This window comes from Lissotriton helveticus, chromosome 12, assembly GCF_964261635.1.
Source record: "Lissotriton helveticus chromosome 12, aLisHel1.1, whole genome shotgun sequence".
Classification (NCBI taxonomy): Eukaryota; Metazoa; Chordata; class Amphibia; order Caudata; family Salamandridae; genus Lissotriton; species Lissotriton helveticus.
Window position 1 is genome coordinate 89,317,876 of NC_136073.1, and position 13,759 is coordinate 89,331,634.

Below are 13,759 nucleotides of genomic sequence, written 5' to 3' on the forward strand. Positions count from 1 at the left end.
TTGCCTTCGATATTCCAGCGTCGATATTTTGTCTGTCGATATTTTAAACCTCGATATTCTGTTATAGATTCAAGAATAACATGTAGAGCCTATATCTAAAGCAACTGAATATATGGGAACAAAATAAGGCTGATGCTGTGCCTTTTGTAATGAAAAAAATGTAGGTATTCTAAAAACCTATCAGATGGAATCTTGCTACAAAGTAACTTACTGTAATGCTATAGATGACCAAGAAGAAACAACATTTATTTGCTGGTATATTTGGAAGGGTAGCTCTTCAAATATTGTCCAAGATAGTAAACTCATAAGGAATTTTACACTGTGTTCTTTTTTAAAAGGTAGTGATGCTAATAAAAGGGCGTTTACCAGCTTATTAGCAGAGTATAATTTGGTTTTTGGTATTATGAATGGTGTTAGACAAGATGGATGGACAACTGTAAAAATGTAAAGAGTGAACATAGATATTTGTTAAAAAGACCCAAGCTGACCAATAAAACCTAAATAGAGTAGGCTATGTGTCAAAGTATTTTGTATCACCTGCAATCCCTTCCCATCAGGTAGTGTTTTGTATTCCTCTCTGACTTAACTAGGATCAAGTAACTCTTTAGTAGGAATAAGCAAGAAACCAATGCAGAACTAGAAATCAAGATAGCAAAACTCTCCAGTGCTACAGTGTACTTGCCTCTTGTGCTGAGATAGGCTGGAATGAAAGAAAGCCAAACACAGAGGAAGGCAAACATACTGAAAGTGATGATTTGAGCCTCATTAAAGCTGTCTGGCAGTTTTCGGGCAAAAAATGCAACTATGAAACTGACAAAGGCTAGAAGCCCAAGATAACCCAACATGCACCAGAAAGCAAGCAATGATCCCTCATTGCATTCAATAATTATTTTTCCAGGCAGTGTGTGAGTATTGTATTCAGAAAATGGAGGAGAGAAAATTAGCCATAGCACACAAAGCAACGTCTGAAAAAATGTACAGAGACCAATAATTATGTATGAAAAATGAGGTCCAATCCATTTCTTCAAGCCACTATTAGGTTTGGTGGCCCTGAAGGCAATCACCACCATTAATGTTTTGGCCAAGATGCAGGAGACACAGAGAGTAAATGATATTCCAAAGGCCACCTGGCGGACAAGGCATTTCTCTGAAGTAGGGTAGCCAATGAAAGCCAATGCGGAAAGAAAGGTCAGTGCAAGAGACAGGAGCAGGAGGTAACTGAGGCTGCGGTTGTTGGCTTTGACAATTGGTGTGTTCCTGTAATAGAGGAAGAGTCCTAAGATTGCTACAGGAATAAGTGATAGTAAAATGCTAGTTATGCCCAAGATGGCTCCTAGAGCTTCTTCGTAAGCAAGGAACTCAATGGACTTCAGAATGCAGTGATCCTGTCTGACATTAGGCCATTGATCAGAAGGGCACTTTAAACATTCTGTAGAACCTGAAAAAGGTAAATTGAGAAAATAAATAAGTTGAACGTTCTATTCATGTACTTGGTGTACTTTATGTGTGTTGTTTTTAGGTAAGTTGTAAGACTACTCCTTGATTTACCAGATTGGTTAGAAATCTCCCCTGCTGGACACACAACACACTGGAAGCAACATGTCGGCTCTCCTTGTTTAGAAGACTTCCTAAATCCAAGCGGACAGCTGGAACTGCACACAGAAATTGGAACCTAAGACAACAAAGGTAAAAGATCATCGAATACTCCACTCATCCTCCTCCTGTAGGTGGTATGTGTTACCTCTTTATGTGCAGGAACTAAGCCCAGGAAGAAGGCAGCATCTGCACAAATGCATATGAGTTTAAATGGTAAAACTAGGATATTAAAGAAACATGAAAGGATGCAGTGATTATGGGACTCTCTCCAAAGCAACGGTTGATGTGGAAATAAGTTTTTTATTGAGTTTCTTACCTCAGTGTTTCCTTTCCACTTAAGTGCACTGGCGTTGATATTGAGGCTCTCCTCTAATAGGGCTCTGTTAGTATAATGGCCCACCAGCCTGTGCTGCATTGTACCATCTTCTACTATCTGCCAGTGTACAATGTCATAATGGGGTAAGACGTTACCAGAAGCATCAAACATAATTTGTCTTTCATCTGTATGCTTTACGTTCTTGATATAGTGGAGAAGCTGGGAAAGGTGAATTGAATACATTATTACATTAGTACTATTTGGGTAGGCAGTAATATTTTAGAAACAGAGTGATTTGTAATTCAACACACTCTATGCTGACATTTTATGTGCAGATACACAAATGAGATATCTCAGAGAAAGAATTAAAGTTTTAATTTGCAATGCTTATTGTTTTGGCCAAAGTCAAAATTGACCTTGAGGTCAGGATCAGTCAAAGTGGTACATTCTAAGCATGGCTACTCATACACTGAGATATAGATAATATATGTTAAGAATTGTATCTGGACATCTGTAGTACAAATAATATACACACACAGACTCTTTCTCTTTCTCTCTCTCTCGTTCTCACTCTCTCTCTCTCTCTCTCTCACACACACTCACACACACACACAACATGTGTGTTGATTTTACTTGTCACAGAATTAATAGACGGTGTGGGAGAGACAAAACATGGCATGCAATTATATACATCAAAGATTAGATAACATTGGTTTTTAAATAATACTTTCTGTTTAATCTACAAACACCTAAATCAAGTAGCAGAACAAATAATTTTTTTATGTTGCAAGATAATGATAGTCAAGAGCTTTTAAATTTCATTTTTTATTTTAATAGGATGCACTGATCCAAGACGAAATTAACATTCTGGGCCACCTCCAATAGAGCATGCATAATGTTTGTTCTCAAATGTGTTGTTAAAATACCTGGCTACATTCTGAGAACCTTCTGGTTTGAAGTTAGCAAAGGGTTTGCAGTGTGTTAACGCCCCAAGGAGTAGAAAGTCTACAGACTGTACTTGGACATTTTAATAACGAAAAAATTACACTACAATGATAATAATCCAATCAGTAGAACTGGAGATATGCATTTTTAAAGTTGTTTTAATGAAAATAGTTCCTAAAAGCACAAAGTGCCACTTGCAGTCACCAGGTCGCGCTAGACAAGGTCAAAGCCACAAGTCCAGGCGGACCATGATGGAGTGTGAGTCTGGTACTGGGGCCATTTTTGTCTCACTGAAGAGTTACCTTCTCGTGTCTGCATGAGGAGCTGCTGTTTCCATTGGCAAGAGCAAAGATTAGGTCGCTGTTAGTGCAAGGAGCAGGTTGCGCATCTCAGACTGTTGCTGTTTAAGGGTAGAGGAGACAGTCCCTACAACCTTGCGTTCACGGTCCCCGCAGGATGTCGCTGTCAGTGTGATGTGCCAGTCTCGGTGCAGCTTTGCATTACAGGCCACCATGGCTGGTTAGAAGACCAAAACATCTGTATTTTCACCTTAAGTTCCGAAGGAGTATACTCTGATTCCAGCCAAGGGTCCAGTGCCTAAGCTGCACCTTTTGCGGCTCAGGATTCATCCAAGCAGAGGACAGTAGCAGGGCTAAATTGATTATCTCAATGGGGTAACCCAGTAATGTGCAGAGCCTGGGGATAGGTACGGTATATGAACAGTGGTTCTGCAACCTAAAAATGTATCTTTTCTATCCCCGTGAGGATGGGACTCTTAACATACAATACAAGACACAGTGTTCATGCCTGGCAAGTTATATTATCAATAAGGTTACTTGAAAAATCCTGCACCTGGAGTATCGTTGACTCCTTTAAGGAATTAACAATTGTGGTTACATATTGTATGTATATATGTATGTATGGAATGGTTTTCCTACAATAACACATCACTTATTTAGGTTCGGATCATATTTGCCTCTATTTTGACATTTTCCCAACTGTTCAATGACTGGGATGTAGCCTGTTGATATGTCCTATGACATTTACATTTATGGAGCAGTATGTTTATCCATACATCAATACACTGATACTGGACTCATGCCTGGTTAAGTACGCTAGGATTAGGGTCTCCTTGGTCTCAATAGAACAGATTTTCCCCCTATAGACAAAATATTTATCAGTGTAGTAATTTTTAGATTTTTTATCTTTTTTCAATAATTCCTGATTGTTTTCGAGGGATGTTCCAACACCCTGTTTTCCTCCAAGGAGGATCAACTATCCCAAGTAGATTCGGATTTCCCCTACTAGATTTACTTTTCCTCCAAGGTCATTCACTGATTACCGTTTATATTCTGGTGGGGTCTGAATACAAAGGTATTGTACCCACTAGTCTAATATGATGCACGCTAGAGAGCAGGAAGGCTCAATCGGCGTGCCCTTTCTTTTCAGCCAGGCTTTCATTGCAATGCGGTGAGCTGTAAATCTAGCTCGGCTTTCTGCATTTCTTAGAAGCCTGTGTCTCGGTTTCCCTAGCAACGTGTACCGACTCAGCATTCCGTACGAACCTGCGTGTACGCGGATCTCTATTTGAATGTGAGAGATGCAGCTGCCAGCGTGCTCTCATCTATGACTCCAAACTGACATGCCAGAGGTAAGTTTTCTTCACCAGATTGTGGGGAGTGGAGCTTATGAGCAACACACTCCATATATTAATTTTAATTAAATCCATTTATTTCTGCATGTATACAGATTTGGACCTTATAACCTTGGAAATATTGGTATAATCAGACCTTGGGCAGGACCAGGTCTTTGTGATTTGTGACAAATTACAAATTGTAGGCAGAATTAGCCCGTACCAGGTACGCCGGTGGTGAGTGATTTTTTACAACTCAAAGCCGATGTTTTTGCACGGTGGTGATTTGGTGACACAGGTTTTACCTTATTGTTCCTTCACAAATGAATTATCTTTTGTACACAGATTCATGGGGATCCAGTTTGCCCCTGAATATTGGAGAATTTATTCAATAAACTCTACTGAATCCATGAGACTCTTGGCACTGCAGGTAGGATCCAAATCTCTATGATCTTCATCCTTATGGACCTGTTTATGTAACACATCACTAAAAGGTGTTCATGATTTATGTTAGGAGCAAGATACCTCTGGCACATTTGGAATCCTTCCAAGCCCGTATGGGCTCCTTGACTTAGTAAACCGAGCATTCCATTGTGCTTCTTGAGTCACTTCTGAAGATGAGCTTATTCACTTGGCTCCATGTATCTATTTTTATCATGCACACACTAATATCTAAAAATATCTGTATGTCTTCTTTTTTCCGAATAGGGCATCCACAACTGATTCTTTGTCCTGAAGAAGAGCCCACAGTGATGGTATTGACGTGCACACGTAACCAGTGGTTGAGAAGTAAACGTTCTTGATGTAGTATTGTTGCTCAACAAGACCCATAAAATATAGATGGTCTTTCTAAAGGTTTTTTTGTTGCTAGGAATTTACCACAATCATAAAGAAAAATTGATGTTTCATGGTTTTTTTTATTCATTTTGTAGTACCATGATGTGTACAGTCACAATATGTCACCTTTGTATGCCACTATTATAAATAATCACCTGTATTTGTTGTGTATGTCAAATAAGTTGTTCGGTTATTGTGTCTGAATTTAAATAATTTTTTCCAATACATATATTTTTTTAATGATTGTTATTTAGTTTCAGTGTTGTGCTGTTTAATCATATGTTGAGAGTCCCACCCTCAGGGAGTCAGAAAAGATAGAATTTGAGGTGGCAGTAGCAGGGCTAAGGCAGGTCCAGGTGGTGCTGGTCAGCAGGGCAGTTGTAGAGAGTTCTCTGGAAGATTGTTGTGTGAAGCTCAAACAGGAGATTTGAGATCTAACTATGGAGTCACTTCTGGAGACCTGGCAAGCAGGTCCAATCTTCCTTCTTCAGACAGCAGGTCAGTCCTTCTTCTGAATCTACCACAGGCCCAGGAGTGTTCTGATGAGAGGTTCTGAAGTTGCTACATTTATACCTGGTGCCAGTCTTTGTTTGGGCGAAATCCTAAGCTTCTTCCTAAGCTGCTTCTGTTCAGTTCTCTACCCTCCCTTGGGTCTTGCACTAAACTGTCTAAGGTGAAAAAGTAATGGACAAGCCTGGTGTCAGGTTCTTTTGCTTGTGCTGCAGGCAGATTCCTTTGAAGTGCAATCAGGGCAGGCACAGCTCCTCCTCAGCCATCCTGTCAGGAAGACCCTCTCTCTCCACACCTGCGCCTCTTTTCTCCCCATGTCTGAAAGAAATACAAAAAACAGCAGGAGAACCATACACAGTCAAGCAACCCTGGACACCAGCAGAGAGGCATGTTTGGCTTAAGCAGAAAAATGACAACTTTCTAAATGTAGCATTTTCAGAAAAGTACCTTATAATCTGACTTTACCATTAAATAGGATTTAAAATCACAATTCAAATGAGTAGAAGAAGTACTCTTCCATCTATTCCCAAACAGAAGTTAACATTTATTAAGAGTAATAACGTAATCCATTGTTAGTCTATAGGATAGATAGCCTTACAACAATGAAAAATTACTTTAGGAATTTTTCACTATCAGGACATGTACAATTTAAATACACAGGTACTACTTTTTAGCTACCATGCCCTCAGAGTGGTTATTTAGCCTACCTTAGGGGTGACGTATAAGTAATAAAAACTAAGATTTTGGCCTGGCCAAATGTTTATATTGCTAGGTCAAAAAGGCAGTTTATAACTGCTCTACAGGATGCAGTGGCAGGCCTGAAACATGTTTTAAAAAGCCACTTATGTAGGTGTTTCAATGAGTGCTACAGCCCACCAGTAGTATTTAGTTTACAGGTCATCAGCACATGTAGAATCATTTACTAGGACTTAACAATAAATTAAATATACCAATCACTTGTAGGCCAATTGTACTGTGTGTTCAAGGGAAAGCACAAACAATTTAACACTGGTTAGCGAGCAAATGTGCATCAATACCTAAAAGCCAACATGACAGAACCATACATCAAACGTACAACTTTTTATTTTTATTTTCAAAAACAAAATCACAAATCAGGGTTTCCTTTTTTTAAAATAAAATAAAATGACCCCTCTTGCAATCTGGCATTCTCCTATCATGTCAGGATTATTTGAAAGTTTTTAGCCCTTTACTGGTACAATTTTCCTGGCAGTGGTAGGCAGTAAAGACTGTTCAAGTGTCTGCCCAATATAAATACGAGTAAGTAAGTAGCTATTGTTTATTAATTACTAAGAATTATTACAGAGCCTTGGTTTTGTTACATACTGCTTTTATTTAAGAACCAACCTTTCGAGCAAGTAAGACTGGCCTTGGTCTACTTACAAATGTTAACAAGCCCCCTCATGTTTTAACATAGCTAGTTTCCTGAAAGGGGCTCTTAGGATCAGGAAGAGGCTGATTGGTAACCCTGGGCATAGTTCGCGTAGTAGCTCTACCCATAGCTACGCGAAGTTCACTTTGCACTACACAAGATACGCGTAGCGCTACGCGAACTGCGTAGTACGCTGTTCGGGATGATTGCACAGTGCTGGATATTTGCCTGCACTGTGAAATCATTGAAAACGGCATCTCGTTTTCTGAGGCTTGAGTAGATTTATACTCGAGCGACAGCTTTCTCAACGTGGACTGTTAGTTTCTCACTGCGAGCGGTCGTGAGCATACACACCACTCACAATGATAAACCTGACCTCCCCGCGTTGAGAATCTTGCCGGGAGTTTTATTTTCCACGCTCGCTATCGGCAACTTGATGTTGCTGATCGCGAACGAGGAGATGTCATTTTGCTCGCTCGCGGTTGCCAACTTGACGTTGAGGACCGCGAAAAATGGCAACTACACTACATTACGTGGTTTTGCACTGTGCTACGTGCAATTTGCGTAGCGCGAAGTAGCACAAATTACGCAAACTTTGCCAGCGTATAAGCCGTATAAGGCCTCTCGTTCCCTTCGTTCAGACCATCAATGCCTGCTGCAGGTTGCGAGGGTGAAGAAGGCAAGAACTGGGGGTAGAAGATTCTCCGTGAATGTGGCCACGTTATGGAATTCTCTGCCTTTGTACCTACGCTCGGAAACGAGTCTTCTTCGCTTCCGTAAGCTTTTAAAAACCCATTTATTTACTGTCTAGTTCTTGTGTTTCAGTGGCAGTGTCTTCCTTTGGATCAGCGCGGGGATGCCCAAGGGTAACCGGGCGCTATATAAAATTCGCTAATAATAAATAATAATAATAATAATAGTTGTCCACCCAGGGTTACTGATTGGTTGATTTGATGATTCTATGCTACGCACTCTGATTATGAATTTGTAGTTCATCTTAGTGAAATTCCTATCTGCATTTTTATCTGCTCTTATGTCTTGGGACTTTGAAATATTCTCTGTTATTTTTTTTAAACCCTGGATGGCACGTTGAACTGCTTTTAGCCCTTGTTTATGTGCTCTTAAAGGGAAATTGCCCTTGTGCCCTAGGGTATATTGTGTGAATTTCTGAATGTTTTTATTTGCTAATTGTTTTAATATATATTGTTATATTTCCATTGTTCACTGCTCTTTTGAGCTGAATAAATATATGTATGTATATATATATATATATATATATCACGCTCCGCTGCTTTGCAAGGGCAGAAAGGACCAGCACTCACGTTCGTTTTCAAATCCGATAGGGATTTATTCCGTGCACAAAATCAACAAAATAGACGCGTTTCAGCCGTAGCTTTCATCAGTGTCAGCTGGCTTTTTGGAAGTGGAAGTTAATATTCACAAAATTCCAACAAAAATAAATGAAGGACTATACATACAAGTTCATAAACACCATATTGGAATGAGCAAATAGACATAAATGTAATTCATTAGTTCTAAATCATTATAAACAGTTCATTATTCAACCGATTCATCATTTAAATACTCAATGCATGAATTTAATAATTTTTTCATAATTATATTTACAATATGCACATTATTCATGATTTAATGTTATCAGTCATGACTCAGTGTTAGTTAGCCCTGGATGGGCAGACACATATGTATCTTTGTTCTTAATCTCCCTTCCTAAGGTTGTATTAGACTGTTCCTTTCCTTATTACAGTCCTTCAATCTCTTTCCATGACACCTAAACGTGCTGTGTAAGTTGTTACTTGTTATAGGTGGGTTATCAGTTCCTCTCCAGCATTTAGCCCATTAGGAAACTTGGTCTGGAGTTTGATAATATATCTCGACTCCTGACGTCGTAAGCTCTTCTCTCTATCTCCGCCCCTGATGTCATTGGGAATGCAGTCTAGACAGAATAATTGAAGAAGTGTTCTGTTGCTGTAATGATGGCTGGCAAAATGGCATGCTACAAGGTAATTCTCATCCCTGTTAGCAGTAGCCCTTTGGTGTTCGAGCACTCGCATTTTGACTGAATTGACTGTACTGCCCACGTAGCGATGGCCACATGGGCATTCCAGGCAGTACACAACATGTGTCGTGGAGCAAGTCATGAATTTAGGGATCTTTTTATGTGACTGGCACCCAGGGATCTGGTACATCAGGATTCTTGTACTGGAACTGCATGCTTTGCACATGGAAATGAACCATGAAGGCTCTGCAAGCCCGTGACTGTTGTAGATTTAGGGAGATGACTTTGAACCAGATGATCTTTTATGGATCTTGATCTCCTAAAAGATATGCTAGGATAATCCAGCAGTTCTTTCCCCACCACATTATCAGATTTTAGTATTTTACAGTTTTTGTTTAGTATAGTTCTTATTTTACTGGCTACTGATGAATAACTAGTGATTAGTCTCAGATTCCCTGTGTCTTCTCCTGAACTGCGTGTATCTTTGTCTCTCAGTAGGGTATGTCTCTCCTTTGGTTTGCCTTTTTCCCTAGCTAACTGTAAAGTTTTTTGCGAGTAGGCTCTCGATTTAAATCGTTTTATACTGACATCATCCGCTTTCTCATAATCAGCTGTTTGTGAGCTGTTCCTTTTCATACAAAATAATTCCTCATAGGGGAAACTCCTTAAAAGGGTTGCTGGATGGCTACTGTGTCCATGTAAAACAGAGTTACCTGCCGTGTTTTTTCGGTACAATGCTGTTTGGATAACACCAGTACTCACAAAAACCTTTAAATCCAAAAAATTCACTTCATCAGTACTCAACTCACTTGTGAATTTTAGGTTCAGATCCATGTTATTGAGGGTGGAGATATATCGTTCAGCTGATGTTTTTGATTCCCTCCAGATAATGAACAGGTCATCAATATATCTCTGCCAACAAATCACTTTTTCCACCCACTCACTCTTGTCATCGGCCCAGGCCATCTGCAGGTGCCCATCGCCGTACCTTGTATTTGCCGGTACCTCTGGCCCTGAAAAATGAAAATGTTATTATTCAAACAAAACGAGATGAACGCTGACAACATCTCACTGTGTTCCATGTACCTAACTGGCCGGTGTCCCAAAAAGTTCTTTACTGACATCAGACCATCTTGGTGTCTTATGCTTGTATTAAGATTACAAATATCAAGCGCGATCATTACAATGTCAGTTTCCCATCCTATATCTTGGATCTGTTTTAGGAAATCTTTAGTGTCCTTTGTATAGGAACTCAATTGTGTGACAAAGGGTGTGAGAAAATAGTAAATACATTTAGACATGTTTTCCGTCAATCCTCCTATCGACGACACCATCGGTCTTACTGGTGGTCTAGTGGCATCCTTGTGGACTTTAGGTAGATGGTAAAAGGTTGGGATTTTCAGATGTTTGTTCTGTAAGAACAGCAGTTCTTCTCTTGATAGTGTACCTCTACCGTACCATTTGTAGATGAGATTTGCATAGTCTTGGATGCTCTTGTTATAATCCTCTTCAGTAGTGAAGGCATGATTGTCTTTGTCATGGAGTTGTCGTTTGGCTTCTTTACAATAGTTGTCTCGGGTTTGTAGGACAACATTGCCACCCTTGTCCGATGGTTTTATTATGATGGATTCGTCTCGTTCTAAATTCTGCATGGCTTTTCTCTTACTAAATGGCAGATTCCATTTTATCTTTCGTTTTGATTTCTCCTCCTTCGTTCTTAGAGTTTGGAGTTCTTGAATTACAGTATCCGAGAAAATGTCAATTGCGTCGGTAGGTAGTTGGGGACAGAATTGGGATGGTGGTTTAAATGGACTTTTCTCTCCAACTTGTGTTACTCCCATCTCTGCTGCTCTTATGGCATTGTCTTTTGACAACACTGATTGGGTACTGTTCTCATCCCTTAATTCCTCCAGAATTGCCAGAGTGTCTAGGTCCCGAATACTCACTATTCCTTGTTCTTGTGTTCCTGTTGGTCTCATTATGGCACCCCTTGCAGGTTGTTCTCAAGGGGTTCTCAATTTGAAAAACTTGAATAGCTTAATTTTGCCAATGAATTTGAAAAAATCTATTCGTGTCTAGGTGTATTCGTAACTGCTTGTAGGGCAGAAAGTTAAACCTAGTTTAAGTACAGTCTCTTCATCTGGTGTCAATTCTTTTGGAGAAAGGTTGACAATTGCCGGGATGCTCCATGGAGTGGCCGTGCGCTATAGAAGCATAAAAATAACATAACATAACATAACAATTGTTAAGTTGTCTTCTAGTCTTTGTAAGTCCGGCAACTCCAACTTCTGGTTGGCCTTGTTCCACTTCCAGGGTTTTCTACCGCCCCTCCTCTTGGAGCATTTGCTTTTGGTGGTTGTTAATCCGGGGGGCGTCCGGTCCCTTCTCTCAACCATGTTTGCCTCTTGAGGTTGATTTCCTCGCAAAAAAAAAAATATATATATATATTCATAAAAAACCAAGGTTACACAGACATTATAGTTGGCTGACATTTCACTTGCACAAAACTAGCGAAATTCAGCTGGTATGGTTAGCTGAGTTAACTATAACTCGCCCCCCAGCAATGCACTGCTGATGACGTCACATATTAATTCACTCATGACATGTTCAATGACATCACTGATTACATCCCTGATGATATCTCAAATGACAGACATCACTGATGACATCATCCACATAATCAATTATGCACTAACTCACACCCCTATATAACCTATCATACACCCACTTCAAATTTCAGACTACCATTCTTGAAACCATTGATACACCAATACCAGTACATGCATCTCCACTCACTGATTCATAGGTCTACATACACATCCATTCACTCACCCATACAAGCACTCATACAGCTCTTGTTGGAGCCACATTATAAACCAACAGTGACAGTTATATATTTTTTAACATACAAACTCGTTTTAAATATTTTACGGATTCACAAACCCGTCGCAAATTCACAAAACAAAAGCCCTAATTCATTGTACTACAACACATTTCACTCTTCAAGGTTAACTTTCAATTTATATTTTTTAATATTAATTCTAAGTCACCCGGGGGCTTAAAAGAAACAAAAACATCTTTAAAAATGCTTCTTTTGACCATCAGGTTCCCTGTGGGACTCCCTGAGCAGGCCTAGGGGGTCAGGGTGTTTCTACCTTGCCCCCCATTTCTCAATTTTTAATGTTGTTGAACCCTTTTCCATATGACTTGGTTCAACCGAGTCACAAGATGACTACCAACACTTCCAGATTTGAAGTGTTGGCAGTCAATCAGATTTCAGGCAGGAGATCAGGAGAGTTTTTGGACCTTCCACGGCCACAGTTGGATATCTGTAAAAATGAAATGTTCTCAAAAACTACGGTACGGATTTACACCATTTAACAAACAAAGGGCCTGCTGGACCAGAGCTAGCTTTCCGCCAGATTTGGTGTAATTCCATTCAGCAGATCGGGCTGTAGCTGCGTCAACACTTTCCAATAGAAATTAACATGGAGGAAAAGTGTTTTGAGACCCACCTTTTTCTCGGCCCCCACTTGACGAATCACTCCGAAACTTTCAACACAGCAGCTGAAGTGAGCGGGCGATTAGTTTTGAAAATTCCTAACTATAACCAGGTAATATATATATTGATATATGTATATATTTGAGGGCTAGTAATCTGTCAGGATGTCAGAGACTTGTATAGGTGGCAGAGATTGAGTAGTCTCCACTGTTCATACATCGAAGGCCTTCCCAAATATAAATGAGGTGAACTGAGCTTCAGTTTGGTGGAAATGGTACTCTATCATGGTGGCGCTGGAGTACTCTTTGTGCCAATTTCTAAGTAAGGGACTTTTTGGACCTCAGACTCCTCTAGTGGGGCAAGGTTCAAAGCTGTAGTTGAATAGGGCTCCACGAGCTGGATAGCCTCTCTATGAGGTATGCCATGACTGCCTCTTGCGCCCTCTGTGTAACAACTCTCTCCTGCAGCCTCTCTTTCACAACCCCTTCATGCAACCCCTGCGTTGTGGCCTAGCATGGAGAGCTCATGTTCTATTCTCCTTGTGGCACTGTATGGCACACTATGATACAGTTACTGATGTTCGCCAGACCCATAGTTGCAGTGCACATGAACCCTTGCAAGCATCCTCCAGAACCTATGACCAAATAGATTATCCGCACCTGCTGTTTCTTGGGCCTTCGGGTTTGTTTTCCATTGAATCCCTGAAACCCTTCCCCAGAATCCATCCTATGAGCCATTGGCAAGTTTGCTCCTGCTGTTACTGGGACCAATGTTCATCAAGATGTACCTGCCCATTCTGTCAAGAAAATTCGAAACAGCCATGTGCCTCAATTGTAAGTATGGGCGAATTGGCAATTTCGCGATTTGCGAATTCGCAAAAAAATCTGCGAATTCGCGGATTTCCCTGCGAAAACGCGGATTTTTGGGCAATTGCACTATACTCAACTGGAGTACTTTCTACTGGCTAATAAGTAAGTGCTACCTCGTTGGGTATATGTATTGTGCTTTTCCTA

General features: G+C 40.2%; 1 protein-coding gene across 1 annotated transcript; it reads right to left on the reverse strand.

Moving 5' to 3' along the window:
- Positions 1 to 533: 533 nt before the first annotated feature.
- LOC144797904 (vomeronasal type-2 receptor 26-like) lies at positions 534 to 11,223 on the reverse strand. The gene is made up of 4 exons (XM_078668706.1): positions 10,588 to 11,223; positions 1,913 to 2,131; positions 1,549 to 1,672; positions 534 to 1,438 (listed from the first exon to the last, which is right to left on the reverse strand). Exons 1-4 carry the CDS (start codon positions 11,221 to 11,223, stop codon positions 534 to 536), a joined length of 1,884 nt encoding a protein of 627 aa, XP_078524832.1.
- Positions 11,224 to 13,759: the final 2,536 nt, after the last annotated feature.